This window comes from Morchella importuna (genome assembly GCF_003444635.1).
Source record: "Morchella importuna strain M04M26 chromosome Unknown Morimp01GS016, whole genome shotgun sequence".
Taxonomy (NCBI): domain Eukaryota; kingdom Fungi; phylum Ascomycota; class Pezizomycetes; order Pezizales; family Morchellaceae; genus Morchella; species Morchella importuna.
In genome coordinates, this window is record NW_025763413.1 from 472,472 (window position 1) to 494,331 (window position 21,860).

Genomic DNA, 21,860 nt, shown 5'->3' on the forward strand with positions numbered 1-21,860 from the left:
TCCAGTACTAACCCACACTCGTGCACCTAACATTCCAAAGCAAAACACCACTCCAAGCCCCAAACCCCGAACACAGTCATATAGGTACACAACATTCCAGGGTTAGGGTTATAGACAACTACCCCCCGATTTATGTAGCAGAAGAGGTCACCGGCGATGCCATACTCTACGAAGTGCTCTACGCTATATATGGCTCCGAGAGCTCACATATTGCACTCCCCCCCCCCCCCACCGTGCCGGGGGAGAGTACCAAACAAAGACAAAATCTCTTCTTTGCTGCACGTGGTGCCACAAAATCCCGCGGCACATCTTCTTCTCTCTCTGGGCCGCGCCGGCCATAGTAGAGTAATTAGATTCAAGGGTTGCGGCAGCGCGCGGGGTTTCTCGTTCGTACTACAGTGGTAGGACGGTGCTTAATTAAGCTTGTGTGTAGAGCTAGTGACGCGACGGCTGGACGGCTGGACGGCTGGATCTTGTGTTTTGGTGTTTGCGCTCCTACATAGGATAGGCAAAGTGTGGTGCTATACTCGTCGATTCTGTTAATATCGTCCTTCTTATAAATCCTAACCCCGCAATTCGCGCTATCCCGCCAGTGTGGGGAGAGGCCCGCACCCGGCGGCACTCGAGCACAGTAGAGGGGAGGTTTGATTTCTAAGATCAAGATATCGATGGTGACGGTGATACGGCCGGCCGGCCGGGTGTATATACATATACAATTAAACCTGCGTCCGGTTTGTGTTAGGGTTGGTCGTGTGTTGTGGTCCATCGCCCCACAGTGCTCAATCAGGCTGGTGTCGTGCTACTTATCGCTATATGTGGATGGTGTTTTTAACTATACTTGTTTGCCTGGTTCGTATATACATCATGAATTATCACTCGGTGGATTTACTGTGTCTCATGGGGTGTTTTTTTTATTGATTTGTTGAATTATTGATCCTCTCAAGATACAGGCGGTTTTATTACAGTATGAGAACTTAAATCTCTTTTTTTTTGTGGCGATAGGGCCCCCGTTTTGCAATTTGGTATTTCCGTTCGATCTTGCTGGTAATCGATCATAAGTAGGCAGTAGCGATTAATCACTGAGGAATATACACATTATTCTCCTCTTATATCATCTAGAAGAACATCACTATGTGGACCCCAACAGGCAGTAACCTTTTGGGGAGAGTTGAGGCCCAGAGTGCTCAGTTTATGGTTTTCAGATACAGCCGACTCCCGCTATAAGGGTACCTTCTATAAGAATACTCGTCCTATAATGATACGACCTCTCGGTATTTATTGGGCTTTTTGAGTACAAATTGACCCTTACTATACGGGTACACGCCCTATAATGGTACCGATTGCCGGTCTAGAGCGTGCCCTTATATCGAGAGTCGACTATATTCGGTTTCAATACGTGATTGCCTTCATGATATTTAAGCAGCAACTATCCCGTTGCAAGTTGCAATGTGAGTGTCGTACCTTTCTGGTATTTAAACAAGATTTGATGCATTATACTTTCCCGTAGCTCGAATAGTTTCCGGAATTACTAGTGTCTAATAACTACCCGAGTGTTTTATTCAAAGGCATTCCCGAGATTTTGAAGTAATAGCCCTTGCAAGAAGTCGGACTGCCACCACGCAAGTCCATCCATAGTAAGCGCAACTACGCACTATCCAGTACAGCAGCCACTTTCTTATCCACTAATCCGACAAACCTAGGTCAACAAAACTTCCACTTCCAAAAATCAAACACACAGAGAGAAACCTACCCGGAGCCAACCAGCCAATTCTTAGTCCCTCCTTGATAACCGGAATCGACTCCTCGATCAATTTCGTCATCATTTCCGCAAACCTCTCCTGCGCATCCGGTGACTGCATCAACTCCGCCGGATACCCGGCCACATACAGCTCTATCGCCAGGTCCGCTGCCATCTCGTCGTCCACCTCCGCCACGGGTGCTCCAGGAGGGACCCGAATGTTGAGCGCTATTGCTGGGTACTCCGAGAGTAGCTTTCCAAACCCTTCCGAGTCCCAGTACTACCTCTCATGTCAGCGGCGGTGATGGCGGTGGGCGTGCAGGCGGGGAGTAGTCAAGTACCGCCAGCTGCTCATCCGTAACATTCTCCAGCGCCTCTGCGTTCTGCATGAGCTTCTCCTCGAGCAGCGCATCATAGTCAATTTCCTCGGTGTGGCTGATACTCGCTATGCTTTCCTGCTGCCGGAATTTGTTCAACGTAGCAGCGCGGTGTGGAACCTTCCGTGCATAGTAGGTGCTGTGCGATATTGTGAGTGCCCTCGTCCTCGCCAATTGGGGAAGGTTTGGGATCATGGAACGGGCCGAGACCCTGCTGCCGAGACGGAGTAGGAGTTTCATTGTTTTGGAGGTTTTGAAAATTCAATTGAGGTTTGACGAGTGACGTTGGATGAATCGCGGCTAGTCCCTGCTGCCAAGAATAGATCCTCACACTCCCCCCACGCGGCCGGAGCCGCAGGGAAAACTTAAATTTTCAGGAACCTGGTGGGTCTAGAACGGGATCGTGGGGCTAGACTCTTCCCTGTGCCTTGTGGGGGGGGGATTATTGCACTTTGCCAGCTCAAGTAGCTCCACTTGCTCACTCTAGGTCACGGAGGCTTTGTAATTTGCAGCCTCACCCCCACCTTCATGCTTCTAATTCCTAAATCATGGGGTTCTAATCCCCAACAACAAAAGAGATGGTAATGATTGGTCACGCATTTCAGCATAAAAACAGGTGCTTTTATTTTGTACGACTGACATGACTGCAGGAAAACGGGTGTGTGAATTTCGTAATGACACTTTGGCGCATGCTGTAAGGGGGATTTTGCCGTCCGTATACGGGCAATGTACCTCGAGCTCTACTACTCATGACTTACATGTAATTTATTAGTCAATTGCTGCATGCAACTACCTAGTTGGTATCCGTTTGCTTCTTTTCAGTGCTGGGCCTGTGGTGGTTTCTTATACATACGCGTGGAATCCTAGAAGCTGCCTGCATTCAAAGAATCTTCAAGAGCTCAGCCTGAAATGAAAGAATCCGAACACAAAGGCAATTGCAATGTAATATGCAAAGACGCCTTGCAATTGAGGTTTCAACAGACTGTATCCCACAAGATGCATAATGCATTAAGGTTTGCAAGTCCTCTCAAGTTTTCACGGTTTATATCCATACACGTGCTAGAAGTGTTGTTGTAGACTCGCAGTTACGATATCTCTCGGCAATATCTGGCTCATAGATTCTGCTTACCAAGCTGATTCACACCGATCATTTCTCTAACAGTGATACTATCCTCAGTCAGGCAGCTTAGCAGCCACCCGTATAAAATTGTATCCTCCTTCCTCATTCTACCCAAGAGGTGGTCAATTTAGACACTCCAAGTATCTGATAGGCTAGCTCTCCGAAGTATGTATAATAGAACTTGAGATCACCATCTAAAGCTTCGTCCCATTTCTATCGTCCAGTACCCAATAACTAGGTCCAAGCTAGTCACGGGGGTAAGCCTATGAGGACTGGGGCAGCTGACACACAAGACTGTCGATCTGTACGTGGGTGAGATATGCGAACAATAATATCAGATTGAATCCGACTCCACGATTGTTGATAGTGAAACATACAGCATATCATATGCTGTCAAGTATTTTGAGAATGCTCGGCTGATCGTTGCTGTACTTGATAGTTCTCCCTAGTTACTGCCTTACATGTGATAATAGTACTTCCCAGACTAACTGATTGTTATTATCGTAACTCAATTGGTTTTCTGTCAGTCCATTTACATATACTATTGTCAATTGTCATGATACATCACAACAGTAGAAAGTAATCAGGACTAAATTACCTTATTCATACTAGTGGTCGTAATGTTTGTGATACAACAAGGCAGAAAGAACAATACGTGCTTCCCTTAGCGAGACGAAACTTGTCCGGCTTGAGAGTCCTGTTTCCAGCTGTTTGGGTCTTGAGAAGGGCCGTAAACCGGTTAGCCGCCACAAAATCACTAGGTCCATGCATAAAGATGATCCCACAGGCCATATTTGTTTTGTCTCGAACCACTCAACAAGATAATTTCCGTGTAATATTTGGTGTTGAACTCGGACCAGCAAGCACCATGCCCGCAAGCCCTCCTGCACAGCTTATCACTCGATTCTCAGACGAGGTTGAAAACAGAAGATTAACTCCCTACTCCACGAGAGCAAGAATGAGATTCGGCGCTTGAAATAAACAGAGATAGCCCATCTCTTGTATATTGGTACCGCTGGATATCTCACTTTTCAAATACCAATGAAACCGTGTCCGATATAGGTACATGAATCATGTCATGACACCACTTTTCAATTTGCCCTATTCCATGACCTATAGATGTGAAGATGTCTATGAATAAATCAAATCACCCCGAATCTTGGTTCTATCTCGGCAAGCACACGAAACCGGATCCGAGCGATATCTGTGATTAGCATACCACAATTTCGATCGGAGGTGGCTTTGATCAGGTAACTGACTGTAAATTGTACATTTTTACTGGAGAAATTAGAAGTCAGTATATTTGAAAATGGAGTAACAGTCCCCCCCCTCTCTCTCCACCTCGCAAAATTTCAAACACCGACCTTCTCCGATCTCCACTCCGCCCGCCTCTGGCCGATTCAGTGATCGCTATCTTTATGAGGTCCGGTTCCACGAACCCATTACACGACGTGTGAAGAGTCGGTGATCATTCTTAGGATGAGAATCGTATCTGCTGCTGAGTTGCTGTTTCGTGTTGAGGACGTAGAACCTCCTCCCCTAATGTCCGGGAGTGCTTTCAAAGAAATTTATCAATTGACGTAGAGATTGAGATGGGATGGGACTGATATTAATGGAGCTATCTCTGTGGGCTATTGGTCCGACTAATCTAGGCAGCATGCCGAGCTAGCCCGAAACCACATATCTGGCTCGTTTCAATCCATACATGTAGTAAATGTCTTGTTGTTTACCAAAGAATTGCAACTAGATATAGGTGGCCTCTACATGAACTTTACTGAAACATCACTTGCAGTCAGGCCTTCAAGTTTCCAGGGATAACATGGATAGCCAGTCGTTTTATTCCAACGACAGTTCATTCATATGTTTCATCTCGCATGCACAGTTGGAAAGATAACGATAGGATGATCTTATCTTATTTGCGATTGACTCCATGTACTCAGTTCTAGCACAAATGTCCATCAATGAGACATCAGCCAAAAAAAATATCAGGTTAGTTGGTATTAAGACAATTTTATATTACCGACATGCCCTCTCACTCGTACCCTAGGAGGCTGGATATTAGGTAACTGAACTAATATAACAATACCATGCCAAAGATCGAAGGTACCGATACTCGTTGACACTGGAAATCGCGTAACTGACAGACATGCTAGTTTATGGTCAACGGCATTAGTGCAAAGGGCTATCCGGGATAACCATAAAGTATGAGACCGGGTTCTAGATCTCAGCTGCACGTATTTTTTTTTCTTTTTTTCTTCCTATAGGTGTTTTTGAGGCTGTCGAGCTAGCTAGTACAGTCAATTTGTTCTTCATAGTCTCGAACCCACAGCTACAGATCCCGCGAGGCTGCTCTGATCGTCAGTCCGAGTACAAGTTCACATGTAGTATGTAGTCATGATTCTTTAATCTGCTGATTGAGTATTAGCTAGCGTCAAGCCCATAGGCTAATAACTCAGTGAATAACCGAGCCCGGGAGCAAAGAACAAATCAAAATGCAACCATTCATGTCTTATTTTCCGGGACGCCATGCACAGAAGTACACACGGATCTTTTCGAATAGCAATTGGCATATCAAAATCTCGTGATCAACAGGCCCAATGTATGTGCATCGGTACGTATTCTGCTCAGACTTTTGAGACATTGTCAACTAATTAGATAGATCTTGGTATAAATAGATTCGTAATTTCATTTTCATATCTGCAGGAAATTCTAATACACAAAACTCGGAGTAAGAAAGTTAGATTAATGTGGTAATCGACTCTACTGTGTTTGTTTCACTTGCGATAGGCCAACACTTCCGATTGCATAAATTGTCTCAGCTGGTACTAGTAATTGAGGGTTAGGTGCCGGGAGGACCATACGGCCACCCCCGAAATTTATAGTGTTACACACTTTATACCCGAGGAAATTCTGTTACTAAATTTTAAGGCTGCTTCCGCATTTTGAAATCACGTATAAAATACGTATGTAAGTACGTACATACAAACCCTACCGAGATCTCGACAGCCCCGGCCCAAAAGCACTCAACAACGCGCATGATAGTATGGACGGAAGAAGAAGAAGCAAATCAAAGTGCACTTTTTGCGGTGAGCTTGTATTTGTGCCGGGGCACCCAAGCCGGCGCGGCAACAACCAGAGACTATCGGGAAATCATACAACACCGGCATAGCCAGCTAGCTAAAACTCTGCTCGGGAACGAGTGGCGACGCTAAATGGAATACAACCACTACATGTGGCTAGTAAATTCCTTCTTGTGGACTGAGTGTATGGTGTGGCGGTGCGGGGAATATTAAGATACGATCGTCTGCAGGTGGTTGATTAGTCAGTACATTTCCTGCCACTATTACGTCGATTTCGGCGACTTAATAATGAGGCTATCAGAGATGGAGAGTCAACCACCGGATCCAGTAATATTTTCTGGAGCTGTCCGGCAGCTAGCTGGTGGCGCTTGGCCTTGCAATATTGCCTAATATTATGAAAACGTACAGGCATTTGAAGTTCGAGCTTGGGTTTCATAAAACCACGTAAGTACTCTACAGTACGACTGCAGCGACCAGGGTTTTTCTCTCTCCCACGCCTCGGAGACTCTATAGAGTGGAATGGTGTGTATAACAGCCATAGGTGGAGCGGGAGCTCCCGTGGAGCTAGCATGTATATATTGTACATGAGTTATAACGTTAAGAGCGCCGTGGATCGACTCGAGTCATCAGCTTGCGAAAGTCATCGAAGGACCGGGAGGGCTGTACTGCAATGCGTACGGTAGCGGAGATCAGCTCGTGCGTGTCGCCTCTAAAGCTGTGGTTTGGCAACGTTGACATTGAATCAGGGGCATATTTCATCCATATTTAACTGGCTAGCTAGGTGTGGCTCTCCGATAGAGCTATCGCTTTCTGATATAGCTCTCAGAGAAATGTCAGCTCATAACGATGTGGAGTTGGAGGGTGAGATGACTCATGAACATGCATCATGGCCATTTCATGTGAATTCACGTCTTAATGGGGCTAGCAAGCTAAAAACGCAGAGTGCAGATTCGCGATCTTGCGAAAGGAATTTCTCTCACTCTAACCCTTTGTAGCAGTATGTACAACTACATGCAAACCACCAGCCTTCCCCCCATATTTAGAATTCTGAAACATTTTTTCGATATGAATCTAGCTTTAAGATAGATAATTGCATGTAGTACCTATTGCCAGATTAGGTAGCTCATAGTAGCAGGTACTGTTACAATTGTTACTCAAAGCCTGTAGCTGTTACACGATATATGTAACTATTTCGGCGCTGCTAGCTAGTTGATCGGTCTTTAGATACTAAATAGGACTGACAGTAGCTACTGACCGACATATCATCCCTTAAAACCTATGCCCGTGCTTATCCTTTGCGTACGCGATTCTCGTGAACCCGAGTAAGTATTGATTTCATCCCATATGCCATTCTTCAGGCCTAAATTAGACCGAGTGATACCCCATGACTCTGTCTGCCAAGACCATCTACAGAGCCTCACATTCTGCCCCTCTATGCGCTGCCCCGCGTCCTACAAAAAAAAAAAAAAAAGAAAAAGGCACAATTTACGTCATACAAAGGGCACTACCTCCGAAAACTATCACAACTCCCAACCAACCCCAAACCTCCCCACTAAGATTCCCCCCCCCCAACCCAGAAACAATACAAATGGCAGAGTCACTCCCACAGTACACAGCCGCTGCAACCCCGCAATACGACTACATCCCAAACCAAGGCTACATCACGAACCCTGACCGCTTTGCCGACCCTGAGCAGGCAGGAGAGATATCACAGGCAGTGGCGCCCACACAGCTCCAAGAGGAATACGACAATCATGATGACGAGGAAGAGGACGAGGACTCATATGATGACCTTTTTGACGACGAGCTAAACGACCAGGACTGGACAGAGTCCGGAGGAGGCGGGGGTGGCGACTTTACAAAGTCGTACAATCGACAGCGGAAAGCGCTTGAGGCGACTAACGCCGCAAGTGCAGAAGGTGTGGTCAAGGGAAACAAACTGAAGCCAAAGGCAAACGTCAAGGCACGCGTTGACGACCAGATACAGAGCTTGACCAAGTTCGCGGCCAGGATAAAATTGGGGGATATGGAGAGTGGAATGGGGGGTGTTAGCAAGTTTGTGTCTCCCACCTTTCTGCCCCTCCCACTTTCCCCTTTTCCCCTCACTGAATGAGGTTTTATTTGCTTTTTTGCTTATTGCGCATTGCATTGCGTATTGCGTGCTGTGCTACTGCTTCGTGACATTGGTATTGGTACCTACTGATACTGATACTGCAACACTGCCTACAGAACTACGGACAAATCCGAACGCGCAACATCCGAACAAGTGCTAGACCCCCGCACCCGCATGATACTCCTGCAGCTGATCAATCGCTCAACCATCCACACCATCAACGGCGTCCTCTCTACAGGAAAGGAAGCCAACGTCTACCATGCTCTCTCCGACTTACCAGACTCGTCCTCGCCCCTGCATCGCGCGATCAAGGTCTATAAGACGGCCATCCTAGTCTTCAAAGACCGAGACCGGTACGTTAGCGGCGAACACCGCTTTCGCAATGGATACAACAAGTCCAACCCTCGTGCTATGGTCAAGATCTGGGCCGAGAAGGAGATGCGCAACCTCAAGCGCCTCTGGGCCGCCGGTATCCCATGTCCCGAGCCCCTCTATCTTCGCCTACACGTCCTCGTGATGGGCTTCATTGGCGACAAGAAGGGGTGGCCGGCGCCGCGTCTGCGCGACGCTCCCATTGATGACGAACGGGTGTGGGACGCACTGTACCTTGAGCTACTGGGGCTCATGCAGGCCATGTATCGGCAGTGCCGTCTAGTGCACGCCGATCTGAGCGAGTACAATGTTCTGTATCACCAGAAACGGCTGTGGATCATTGATGTGTCGCAGTCGGTGGAGCACGATCATCCGCGCTCGCTCGAGTTCCTGCGCATGGACATCAAGAACGTGCGCGATTTCTTCCGCAGGAAGGGCGTCGAGACGGTGCCGGAGAAGCGCACATTCGAGTGGATTACAAAGGGCGACGAGCCTGTGGAGACGCTGCAGAGGGGCGGAGAGATCGAGACGGAGGTCGATATCGAGGTCTACAGACAGGCGTATGTGCCCAGGACACTGGAGGAGGTGTACGATGTCGAGCGAGATGCAGAGAAGGTCGGGCGCGGAGAGGGCGCAGATTTGGTCTACAAGGACCTTCTGGCAGAAAAGAAGGTCGTCGCGGACGAAGATGAAGGTGACAGCGAAGACGAGGAAGGCGACAGCGGCGATGATAGCGAGGAGGGGAGTGACGGTGAGGACGAGGATGGTGCGCCAAAGCTTCACAGGAAGGATAGAGACGCAGACAAGAAGCCTCGAGGGAAGAAGCACGAAGACAAGGACGAAAAGAAGGTTATTCTCTCTCCCCCCCTCCCCCAAATTCCTAACTGCCGTGACAATTCGCACCAAACATCTTCTGGGAAACCCCTTGTCATGGCTTTTCCCCCGGCTCACTCCTCCTCACTCAGCTTCAACCCCCATTCCAAAAGCCACATTGCTGACCGTCCCAACAGGACCACAAGAAAAAAGTCAAGGAGGAGAAACGCGAGATGCGAAAAACCAAAATGCCTAAACACGTCAAAAAGAAGATGATCAGCGGCAAGAAAGGGAAATGATTCCACACCACTACCATCACCATCACCACCACCACCATCGAAATAAATCAAGAAAAGTCCAACGTTTTGACTCATGGGCAATCATTCGGGCTCCCGGTTGTGTTATCACTAGTGTTAGCTAGCATTAACTATACACCTTTTATATATTTAGAACTGCCCTGGTTCCTATTGGCCAGCCACAGTCCAGCTAATACATCAGGACGTAGCCTTGCACAAAACCAACACAATAAACGTGCACCTATGTACTCTGGCCATGTAGTAGTTTTGAAACAGCAGACAGTCAATTTGAAAAAAGTCTTTGGCACAGACTCTGTACTAGTATCTACACCCCCATCCCAAGGAATGTATGAGTATAGCTTGCCGACTAAGGAGACTTTTTTCGAGCCTAAGGCAACTTGTATGTGGCGTGTTAACAACGAGTAGATTCAATACTCCATAGACATTCTGCGTTGCGTATCGCTGTAGATCCTCTCTGCAGATTCCAAACCGGCCCTCTTATCGATAGGCAGCTGCACTGCCCCCCGGCTAGCCAGAGAGTCATGGGCACTGCGTATTTTGGCTGGGTGGCTAATATGTGATCAATTGGCTGGTGACGAGATGACCTCTTCCGGTTAAAGGAGCCTTGTTGAGGGATGAATATCTAGTTTGGCCGTTGGTTGGCCTAAAGTGACTGACTTTACCGCATAACTGGTTCCCTGCCTTGCCGAGCTCATCTCAACTTCACGCGTCCGCAAAAAAAAAAAAAAAAAGGAACATACTGCTCGGGAAAATGATGTCCAATTTATTAGAATATGAAAGCGAATTGTGAAAAAAAAAAAAGAAAAAGAAAAAGAAAAACACCGGCCATGAAAAAAGAAAATGTAAAGAAAAAACACCCCGGGCTCCGAGCTCCTGGGCTCCGCCAAAGTACCATATTTGTGTTCCCCTCCGCGGGTTCCCTATACAGTTTTGAAAATGTAAAAATGAAAAAAATGAAAAAAAAAAATGAAAAGAAAAAATCAAAAAACTCCTGCTGCTCCCACACAACCCCCCCACGTCCCCGCCCTACCCGCCCCCGCTCGCCCGCTCCCTCGATATGGGGGAAATGATGTAGAGAAATAGAACCAAGGAAAGCCCCCATATGCAATAGTACTTGTGGAATATACCCAGCACCCAAGAGAGAGGAAGTGAGAGAATGCCTCAGTCTCTCATGCTCACCACCTCTTAGGCGTAAGCCACAAAGTACTAGATTCAAACCATGCCCATATGCATCCCAATGCCAATTTTTTTGTCCCAGAAAAGAAAAACAATGAGAAGAGAAAAGAATAATAAAAACGATAAAAGCAAGCCAAGAAAAGAAAAGAAGAGAAAAGAAAAGAAAAGAAAAGAAAAAACAACTTCCAGAAACAAAGGCCGCTGTATATCCCCAGAATAGTACCGCCTTAGTCACTACTCGCAACATCATAATATCATCATTGTTAGTAGTACATGCAGTAATAGCAGCTGCTTCCGACCTCCCCAACTTACTACAGCCCAGCCTTTCTAAAGAACCCATCACATGCCCTTGCGTCCACAGCCTGCATCGCGGCCTCGAAGAACTGCGGAAGATATCCCTCGTCGCCCGCCTTCTGAAACTCGATTGTGTGTAGATTGATCCATTTCTTAACATAAATCATTGAATACTCGATCGGGTTCAGGTCAGGTGAGCATGGTGGCAGGTAGATGAGTTTACACCCCGCGGCCTCCACTAGCTCCCGTATTTCAGCACCACGATGGAACTGTGAGTCGTCCATTATGATTACGCTGTTGTCTCCCGGGAAGGGGTTGCATAAAGGTAGAAGAGTGTCTCGCAGGAAGATATAAAAGCTTTCGGTGTCCCACGGGGGCGCAGGCGTTGATTCCACTATGTCATGGCACAAGAAACCTAGAGAAAGGCTAATTAGAAATTTGTTAACATGAAGTGGGTGTATATAAGATATTTACCATTAATAGTGAACGCCGGGAGGATCGAGTATCTCTCATGCTTCTTTCCCTCCTTCTGCGTAGGCGCCAGTCCTGCCGGGGCCTCTTTGGTAAAACTCTGATTAGATGACCCCGGGCCATTATTCTCACGCGGCGGTGAAATGGGGTATCCTAGTGTAGGAGGCGATTCGCGTTCACGATGTCCCCCATTCACGCCAGAAGCACCACCACTACTGGCCTCAGTGTTGTTGGAATGCTTTGGCGGAAAGTCACGATAGCCCCAGATCCTCTTACGGTCACCAACCTTCTCGTTCGCTCCACTCTCGTCCACAAAAACCAGCTGCGAACGACGGAACTTGCGCATCTGCTCCTGATGGCTATCGCGCGCCTCAGCGTTCCGCTGCCGTGCTTCTTTGACGGCTACGGGTTTTGACCACTTGGCTTCTTTAAGGCGCCGTGAGATTGTAGGGAGACTGAACTTGCGATCATAGACGTCCTCGAGCTCATCGCGCATTTCATCAAGATACATATCTGGCTTTCCCTCGAGGAGCATCAACAGCCACTGTATGTTTGTTTCTAGATTAGCATATAGATTAAGAATAACGGGGCCGAGGGTTGATGCATACCTCCATCATATGGGGATCCAGCTCCCGCGGGCGACCCTCGTTCTCAGGCTTGGGCGCATATACTGCTCCGTATTTTCTGACTCGCTCTTTTGCGCGATAGATAGTTCGTGGGCCAGCGTCCGCAATTTCAGCGGCCGAGGCTATGGGAGAGCCGTCGAGAAACTTCTTGAGTCCCAGCTCGAGAAGCTTCTTGTTCTTCTTTGCAGGCATGGGTAATAATATGATCGATGTGGGAGTGTAGATAAAAAGAGAAGGAGTGTGATGCGACTGAATTCGAGAGGTACGCCGTTCCCACTTTGCTTTTTATTTGGGTATAAATGAGTGTTTTTATCCTCCCCCGATTTTTAGGTTGGCGGAGGAATTCGAGCTTGATGATATGTGAAGGATATTGTTTGGCTTATATAGTGGAGGGTAGTTCCTTTTGATATCGTACTTTTCTTTTTTAACCCTTCCTTTTCTTTTTAGGGCCCAGATAAGTCTTTTGGTTGGATTGTGAGTTTGTTTTCGAGTGAAGTGTTGGCCCGGAGATATATCGATATTCCTAGATCCTTTTTTCCCCTGCCCTACTTTAACTTCTCGGCTTTATTTCTTTGGCCCAAAGATGTGATTCCTTCAACTCAGGGTTAGCAATTCATGTTTCTCGTATGACAGCTAACTATAGTAGTTGTAAACCGCTAGCCTACTCTAGCATCCAAATAAGCCATAGTGAGGCAATTACATACCTTCAGTAGTGGTATACCCCGTATAAGTAAGTAAAATGTATGGCAATAGTAAATGGTAGTAGTAATAGCGGTGGTGGTGGTAACAGTGACGACAGTTATGAAAAAGCAGTGCAGAGCGTAGGGAAATTTAAGCAGCGCAGAGGAGGCGTCCCCCAATTAACTAGTCCGAGAGGGTAGCTAGTAGTATGTAGGACAAAAAAAATCCCAGCTAGTTCACAATGGGTGAGAGAAAGGCTACCAAAATAAGGCTACCAAATGCTTGCAAGGCATGCAGGCAGAACTGGGGAAGATCACAGAGATATATATACCATCTGAACTACATTATACTCCTCCACCTAATCCTCCTTCCCCCCCCCCCCCCCCAGCTGCATTTAAATTTCATGCAACAATATTCCGTACATAACTAAGATCCACCCCCCATGGCTCATCTGAGAACCACTACTTTTACAATGTTACGCTAACAATAAGAGACCGGCCGGTTTGGTTGAATTGGCCCTCTCTCCCTCTCCTGGCCAGTAGGTAGGGGCCCCACAGTCACGAACTGAACAACCGCCGGGGCGCGAAAAAAAAAAAAATCCCGACCACACACAGTTATATCGGATTTCATAAGAGTGAATAGTAAGGCCTAGAACTTGTTTGGGGAGAGAGGACCAAGAAAGAGAGAGGGTCCTTGGAAAGGTCCCAATTACAACGGGCGCGTCGGAGGGCCTAGACCTTGCGATGTGTGCCTAACGCGATAGGAGAGTGTAGGGTGGGTTCCTTTTTTTTTTTTAATTATTTCTTTTTATTTTTTATTTTGCAGACTCGAATTAAGACAGAAGATAGATCAACAGACAGTGATCAGTGAGGTGAGTCTCGTAAGTATAAGACAGAGAGAGCGTCATGCATACATGCACCATCTTTCCTACCTGCCTACCTACCAGCCTGTCTGCAGCGTACGTGCGTGTGTGGCCGTGGATGTGTCTCTAGAGCAGCAGGGAATTAAAGAACAACCGACAACAGTTTTGAAATGCGAATTGGTATGTATCTTGCTAGCTTGTGCATACATACAGTACATACGATGACACCCTGGTAGCTACAAGCTCTATGCTCTATGCAACAACGCCCGCGCCCCCACACAAGGGGAGAAAGACTCATTCCTAGCACAGCGTCAAGACTTATGACAAATTGGGCCCACGGGAGCTTCGATTACGTTTTAATGCCGACGCCATGCCATGCAGAAAGAACTGACAGAGACCGAGATCAATTATTAGCGGTGCGGCGCCGGCGTCCCTTGTCAGTGCTCCTCCACGGAGGCTGTGTTGGAAGAATGAGGAGGATGAGAAGCAGAGAAAGGGCAGCTCGACGGAGAGGAAGAGGTTAGACTATGTTGAGTAGATCCGCCATTCAAGCCCCTACATGCCATACCATACCCCAGCCCCGTAAGGCATTCATTCATTGACCCTGTTGCGTTATCGATCATATCAGCCCTAACCTGTTTGATCTGTTCCACCCCCCGAACCATCGACCACCCTCTTGGACTAAACAAACGTACTCGCCCAAGGGCCCAACCAACCCCAACGTCGTGTCCAAACTCACGAGTGACGGGCCATGAATCACTGCATATCATGTATCCTATACCAAATCTCTCTCCCTCCGAGACAGACGCCAACAGGCGCTTAAAGAAATTACCATAGCAATTCCGGGGCCCAGTGTATTCTAGCCCCTCTGTCTAGAACCGACCTAAGCGCCGATGTCAGAAAAGCTTGTTTTTCTGGAACGAGCCTAGGGTAAACGTAATCTTGGAGTATTGTAGATCTGGGACCGGTCTCGTGATAGGGGGTTGTTGGTGGAGAAGGGTGGACGACTTCCCCCTACACGACCCTTCTTCACTAGACTGATGATTCACATTCACTCTACTCTCTACACTTCATCAACTACACTACTAGAACCCCCCTGGCTTGCTCCGCCTCGCTTCTTCTCCTCCGACTGGCATGGATATATGGAAAGCTTGTATCAACACCCCTCATGCCGCGTACCCGTACGTTATCCGTCGTTGAGTAATCGACCACGATATCACCATATCTACGTTCCTACCTACTTCCTGTCTAGTTTTCTTCTTTGCCGTATGGACTAATGAAAATAGAACATAAAAACCCCTCACTCAGTCAGGTACGGATGCCTTGCCGCGGATAATTGTATGGTAGGGTACGAGGAAAATGATCCTTGATTCTTTTCAAGCCTTTCTTCCAAGGGGAACGAGCGTTCCATATTGCATGGAAAAGGAGATCTGTGTGTCTCTTTAGGTGGCTACAGGTGATGATATGCGTATAGACGGTATGTACCTATTATCAACCCCTCGTTGGGAAAAAGGTCGCAAGCTACATGGTTCGAGAAAATATATAGAAACATGTAGAGTAGAATGCAGTTCGAAAATTTCGGTACTGGCGGCAATGACCGAATTTTTTGAGAGCAGGAGAGGGGAAGAGAAGAGCAGGAACGCTTGATTCATCTTCCCACCCTTGAGGAGCTGCAGGAACCACTTGCTGTGTTGTGCTTTTTTCCTTTGGGGGGGGGGGGTATGTCTGATGGGAAAGTCAATCGATTTCGAACAGAACTACAGCATTGATGCAAGGACAAAGGTTCAAAGACTATTTGGGTTTCCAGGCTTACAGGAGCCATTTAAGGCATTCTAATATGTACGTCTATACCAAGATCTATAGAGGCTCGAGGATAAACCCCCTCAAGACCTTTCGATTGCCGGTAGCACAGCGGCAGCAGGAACCCATTTAAGGCACTGTGTGTAAATACGCCTGTATTAGGATCTATGGGAACTCATTATCTTCCTTCCAGATGTTTCGATAACTGCAGCAGAGGCCAGTCCATTGGTTTCATCTCTTAAGATCTACCAGCGGCAAGATGCAACAAGATTAAAAGCACGACCCACTCCTAACTAAGCACATATCTGCCCATTACAATCCAACAAACTGGATAATTCAACAGCAGATCTATGTATATCATCACGGGATCTATAGCCTTTGGATCCCATTTCTTCCTTTCATACGGAACCATACACTAGGTATTATGGGAAAGTAAGAGACAAGCCTTGTTCTGATTAATAGAACATATATTATACATATTATACCACTGGATATCATACCAATGTGGAGGTGGCAGGGACCACTTGTCATCTCTTGAGAACAATTACAACTCGAGCTTCTCTCCCTCTTCGAAGCCTCGCCGGCTAGAAACTAATTGGTTACCGACTACAACTCGGGCAACCGCATCTTCTCGAAACAACACTATGACCTATCACTATAGGATCGGTAGCACCGGATCTTAGAAAAACGGGTGCCTTTCGGTAGCGTTAAAGGCGGCAAGGACCCTGCATAATCTGGAAGACTTACCAGTTATATCAGTATTACACGAGCCTCTCTAGAGAGTGCAATTTTATATTGTACAAACATAATACAGTTAACTAAGGCAGAATCAAGTGCTAAGAATTAAGTAATCTATACCATATGCTGACTTGGTTTGAAGGTACGTGTCTATATCGACTATCAAAACCTGGTCCCGTGTTCTCCCCACAATATAGTAGTCTATATATACAATGTATAATATGTATGCGAAGCTTATATTACCCCATACCGCCGATGCAGCATGCAAGCTGATCTACTTTCTAGAATAAACCATCCACAGCAATTCTCCATGAATTCGCTAGTAGGGTAAAGAAGATGGAAAAAAGAAAGGAAAAATTGCATTGACGCCATTCCCCCGGTGCCAAAAGAAACTTTCCCCAGAATTCCGTAGATTTGTAAAAGCACCACTCCCGCCAAAAGTAATTTTTACCCCATAAAAGAAATTCCGCCTAGCTTCTGTAAAAAGTACTAATTCTCCATAATCACAGGTAACTACGTGGAATACGTTTTCCCGGATCATGAGATAAAAGTTAGGCTACAAGTACGAGTAGCTAGTTGCGCCTCCAAAAAATCCAATGAGTCTGCGGCGGTGCAAAAGCAAGATTCAACTAATTCCGAAGAAGAAAAAATTTCCACCTGATCATGCTCTATCTCCGAAAATACCGCAAATGGCTTATGAAAAAGTGTAATTGCATGTATGTAATTAACATATCTTCTTCACCTCGCCGACTAGGCCTCGCTACAAAAGACCCAACAGAATAAAATGAAATGAAAATAGGAAAGAAAACACGAAGGCTAAAAGGAAAAGAAAAAGAAAAGAAAAAGAAAGATACTAAAAAGCAGCTTACAATAGCACAGGCGGCGTAGGCGGCGACGGCGCTCCTCTATCTAAAACTACCAAGAAATAATCTTAAGGCTGTAACGCTGAGCGAATGCTCAGGAGAGAAATAATTTCATATCACTCGCCATGGCCATGGCCAATTGCAGCGTTCTTGATTACCCCATAGCTTAGCAACAGCTTTTCCATCAGCTATGCGTGACGACACCGATACCCCACCAGGAAAAATGAAAAAAGCACGCCATCTACGCACGTCTTCTGTGTGTATGAGATATTCCCGGTTCGCGTACCCTTTAGACCAGCCACCAGATCCTCCGCGTGGGTTGATAGTGCAGGTGATAGTGATTCTTTCTTAAATCATGGACTCTCACTCGGCACTCCGCCTCGTCAGAGCCTCGCTCAGCCACCGATTGCGTTCCGGGCTCAAACACTCGTTTTCCCGTGAAAACAGTCATTTGCCCTCCAAAAACTGCATATTCACCACCACCACCTTTATCATCGCGTGCGACAACGTCCACATCACCAAAGCACTATTTTGATGCCCGGTCTCATCACCATGATGGAGAGTGACTAATACAAATTAGAGGAGTCAGACTCAGATACCATAATTCGCGACTCGACTCATTTTGCGCTATAGCTAAGCATGATTCTAGTTAGCGAGGCCCGAACCTCTCAAATCGAGCAGAATACACATGAAGATAGCAAAGAAAAAAATATGCGTTGTCCACGACGTCCCTGCATGAGGGTGTCGACTGAAACGGAAATTTCTGTCCCATGCCCCCCTGCACATGAAACAATGCCTTTGTAGTGGTGGTAGTGATGCATTAATATGCGTGACAACACAGATAATGATGATATGGCAGTTTCATATGTACAGTTCGGATAGTTATTAGCTTAGAAAGACAACGGACTTTAAGTAAGGTTGATTTAGTTTTATCATGATGTAGTGGGTTGCGGGTTGTGGGGTGGTAGTGGGTGGCTGTGGGTGGTAGGCCGCCAATGGACTAGTGGGTGGTGGTGATAGTGAGTAGTGGTACTCGGAGATGTCTAGAGTAGATTCACAACTAGGTGTAGTAAGAATTTATCCTACTATATGTAGTAATATGTAGCCTCTTGACTGCGCGTGAATTAATTGAAAGCACTAGTACCGGTGGTTGCGGTGCGCAGTCCGGCGCGCACAGCTAGGAGCTGCACTTTTGAAATTCTAAAAAAGTGCAGCTCAAATAATTAATTCTCTGCGCAATTGTCCTATCAGGACTTGCGTGGGATGTTAACTTATCCCTTAGTCTGGCAATGCTGACCCCCCTATAATAGAGGAATTAAATTTGTATGGGAGATCTATTATTTGATAAGAGAGACAACAGGATCTGTTAGTAAAGCCACACAAAAGTTTGCTTTTTTTGGGGGGGTCAGCATTTTTTGCCAGACGAAGGGATAATTAGAATTAGACACCTTGCACTTTGCTCCTATTCGCGTAAGCCACACTTTCTCTAATATCGAGCTATTAAGTAGACACACGTTCCTACGGTTTAATATGGAGCTACCAACTGTAGGTAGGCAGTATTGTAATAGATATTAATGTCACGTCTATAGCTGGTGAAAATGGAAATAGTAAGCCCCTTCTCATTGGCTTAACCTACTCCTATCTGTCAGAGCTTCAACTAAACTAGGTAATTCAGTCGCACTTTGAATCGTTCTGCCACATCACCAAATCTCTATTCAGACTGGACCAGAGTTACATGAGTTATGGCAGAACAGACATTTATTTAATAAAGGGACTCCAAGCTAGACCGACCCAAACCCCAAACTCCAAATTCCGATCCCAAATCCCATGCCCAAAGATTCCAAATCCCAAATCCAAAACTAAGTTTCAAGCCTCTCTAATCTCTCTTGCACTCTCGCTCACTCTCACTCTCACACTCTCACACTCTTACTCTCATGGTCCCTCTCGCTCACACGACCACCGCACCAAAATAGATTAATCCTCATCTCCACTAGTGATTAGAGTAGTGCACGATCATCACCAGCCTCACCTCTGGCTCTGACTCTCGCGTGCACGCCGAGCGAGGTCCTGACTGTGTGTAAGTGTAATAGCCAAGCTATATATACTCCCGCATGTAGTTGGCCAGGGGGGAAGGTCCGGGGAAGGGGTGAGCATCAATCAATCAGATAAGCTTAAGCTTAAATGCTCATGCACAGTTGCATAATTGTAAGTTATTCCACCCCCGCCTCACATATCATATCATATCGACACCAGCCCCAGATATGTGACAACCTACAATCCCAGCCTCCATATTCCTAAGTTAGAGTTTCTGTTATCAAATAAGGCTGGGAGTGAGGAGAACGTCAGTAAGTAGATAGCGTAAGCCACTTCAACAATCCAAATATGCAGCTTTTTTCCCAGTCAGTAGGTAGAGTAGAATAGCGTAAGCCACTCGCAACCAACAATTCAAAACCTGCAGAATTTGAGTTTTTCCTGGGATCGTCACGTCGACGGCCGATAACGTAAACGATTAACTATGAAGTACAATCATATATCAGCCGCAGCTAGTGCCCTTGATAAGCGCGATGCATACACATATACTTTGCATGCCTTCTCGAAAATGCTCGCAAACCCACAATCATGGCTGACCAGTTTTTCTCTCGCTTGTTCATCTGACAGATATCTAATTTAGGGATACACAGGCAGGCAGATAGGTAGGGCTAGACAAGATTGAGATAAGACATCCGGGGGTTGAGTCGAGAGATCGAAGAATCTTAGGAGGGGAAAAATGTGATAGATGATCATGATAGATCATGTATGTAGCTAGGTACCCAGCTACTTGGAGATACATTAACATATGTACGGTACTGTAGTCTAGATGACTTCATTACAAAAAACTTTAAGCTGACTGCATCACCGCCGGTGATGTGATGTGACCGCTTGATGGGCGTGCAAGCCATGATTTGGCTTATACCTCCTACCATGTGTCCAGCCTGTGGGTGTCAGGCACAGCCAGCCAGCCAGCTCCCTCTGCCCTAGGACAACAATGTGTAAATTTGGCGAACAACCTATCGCTTCAGTTATTCCCGTAGAACAGGAACAGGAACAAGAAAAAGGAAAGAAAGGAAATGGTCCTTCTCTGATCAATCTGTCGCACAACATGGATACCTACCTACCCTGCTCTGTCTTGCCTTAGACAGTGAAGGTCATTAAATCTCCCCCTGAACCGTTTTCCACAACCATGTCGCAATATGTAGTACATAGCAGTTCGACTTAATTCAAACAAAAACACACACACACAGAAAAAACAAAAAACGAAAAACACAAACGGCCTGTCTGTCTGTCTGTCTCCCAAGCAAAGCAGGTAGCCGGGAGAAATGAGCAGCTTTGTTGTTGTGTGCCTGTGTGCCTGTGTGTGGTGTGTGCCGTGTGTAATTGCTGTTGCCTGCTGTCCCTGTTGCTGTTACTGTTCCTGCATATCAAATTTGTCTACATTACCTTTTTCCAGCCATCGGGCCACCCATGTTGCGGGGACCCGGTGGTGGTGGTGTTATTGTGCTGATGCTTTTTTGTCGCCAGTGGATAGTTATCTGCACATCTGTATGTAGCAAAGTCACATGGCCGGTCTGACAAACATGACCGGTAGATAACTATTGTTGTTTTGTTTTGTTTTGTTCTGTGTTCGGGGGAGACGAGACCAGGAAAAACTGGGGACGCAGATCAAGCAGAAGGCAGGTCACCGGGACTGCAACCTAACCACATTAAACGAATCGCGGAGACAATCATCAAGCGCTTGTGTGGGTAGGTAGAGTAGAACCGTACTTAGATGTTCTATTTTACCAACATGTTCTTAATTGCCCAAAAGATACCGAGTGAGATATCAGAGAGTGAGAACTAGTTTGAGGTCCTGACCGATTCCGGACGTTATTGTTATTGTTGTTGTTGTCTGTCGCTGTTGCTGTTGCGTTATGCATACATGGCACCAACTCTAAATAATAAACTGCACCTACAGCGAGAGGGTCTAAAAACAGGGTTTCTATGGCTGGGCAAGCCAATAGGGCTCTTCCCATACTTCTACCTCACGCTGTAGTAAAAAAAAAGCTAACTTAGCTAACTCACCGCCCCTCCGCCGGCCGCACTTGCTCGACTCGCCAATAAGGAGCAGCAGGGGAGGCCGGGGTACAATTGAAGGGGTAAGATTCTGGCGATCCGGGGCGGGCCTGCATATTTCGAACATGTCCAAAATGTCAGCCACTCTTCCACTCGCTAACTGACTTCACGATACCTGATTAGAGAGGGAAAGATCAATTGGAGAGGGCTGGGGAGAAAAGGTAAGAGTTGTAATTGCAGCATACCGATTGGCACTGATGGTTGCCCCGAAGAAGAGTTACGAGTACGGGCCATTCGACTAATTGACCACTCGCGCTCGAAGAGACATGC

The 21,860-nt window shown here is 46.6% G+C and overlaps 5 protein-coding genes across 5 annotated transcripts; 3 read left to right on the forward strand and 2 right to left on the reverse strand.

Moving 5' to 3' along the window:
• Nucleotides 1-1,644: 1,644 nt before the first annotated feature.
• On the reverse strand, nt 1,645-2,355 carry LAJ45_05814 (uncharacterized protein; the record flags this gene model as incomplete). The annotated part of the gene is made up of 3 exons (XM_046115383.1): nt 1,645-1,682; nt 1,751-2,018; nt 2,080-2,355. 3 exons carry the CDS (start codon nt 2,353-2,355, stop codon nt 1,645-1,647), a joined length of 582 nt encoding a protein of 193 aa, XP_045971432.1.
• Nucleotides 2,356-7,903: 5,548 nt separating this feature from the next.
• Nucleotides 7,904-9,912, forward strand: LAJ45_05815 (uncharacterized protein; the record flags this gene model as incomplete). Its single annotated transcript, XM_046115384.1, has 3 exons — nt 7,904-8,370; nt 8,545-9,649; nt 9,811-9,912. 3 exons carry the CDS (start codon nt 7,904-7,906, stop codon nt 9,910-9,912), a joined length of 1,674 nt encoding a protein of 557 aa, XP_045971433.1.
• A 1,505-nt stretch (nt 9,913-11,417) lies between these two features.
• On the reverse strand, nt 11,418-12,689 carry LAJ45_05816 (uncharacterized protein; the record flags this gene model as incomplete). Its single annotated transcript, XM_046115385.1, has 3 exons — nt 11,418-11,815; nt 11,875-12,415; nt 12,480-12,689. 3 exons carry the CDS (start codon nt 12,687-12,689, stop codon nt 11,418-11,420), a joined length of 1,149 nt encoding a protein of 382 aa, XP_045971434.1.
• Nucleotides 12,690-15,504: 2,815 nt separating this feature from the next.
• On the forward strand, nt 15,505-16,137 carry LAJ45_05817 (uncharacterized protein; the record flags this gene model as incomplete). The annotated part of the gene is made up of 4 exons (XM_046115386.1): nt 15,505-15,517; nt 15,587-15,621; nt 15,904-15,979; nt 16,034-16,137. The coding sequence occupies 4 exons, from the start codon at nt 15,505-15,507 to the stop codon at nt 16,135-16,137; spliced, it is 228 nt and encodes a 75-aa protein (XP_045971435.1).
• A 653-nt stretch (nt 16,138-16,790) lies between these two features.
• Nucleotides 16,791-17,239, forward strand: LAJ45_05818 (uncharacterized protein; the record flags this gene model as incomplete). Its single annotated transcript, XM_046115387.1, has 4 exons — nt 16,791-16,801; nt 16,864-16,905; nt 17,002-17,018; nt 17,088-17,239. The coding sequence occupies 4 exons, from the start codon at nt 16,791-16,793 to the stop codon at nt 17,237-17,239; spliced, it is 222 nt and encodes a 73-aa protein (XP_045971436.1).
• Nucleotides 17,240-21,860: the final 4,621 nt, after the last annotated feature.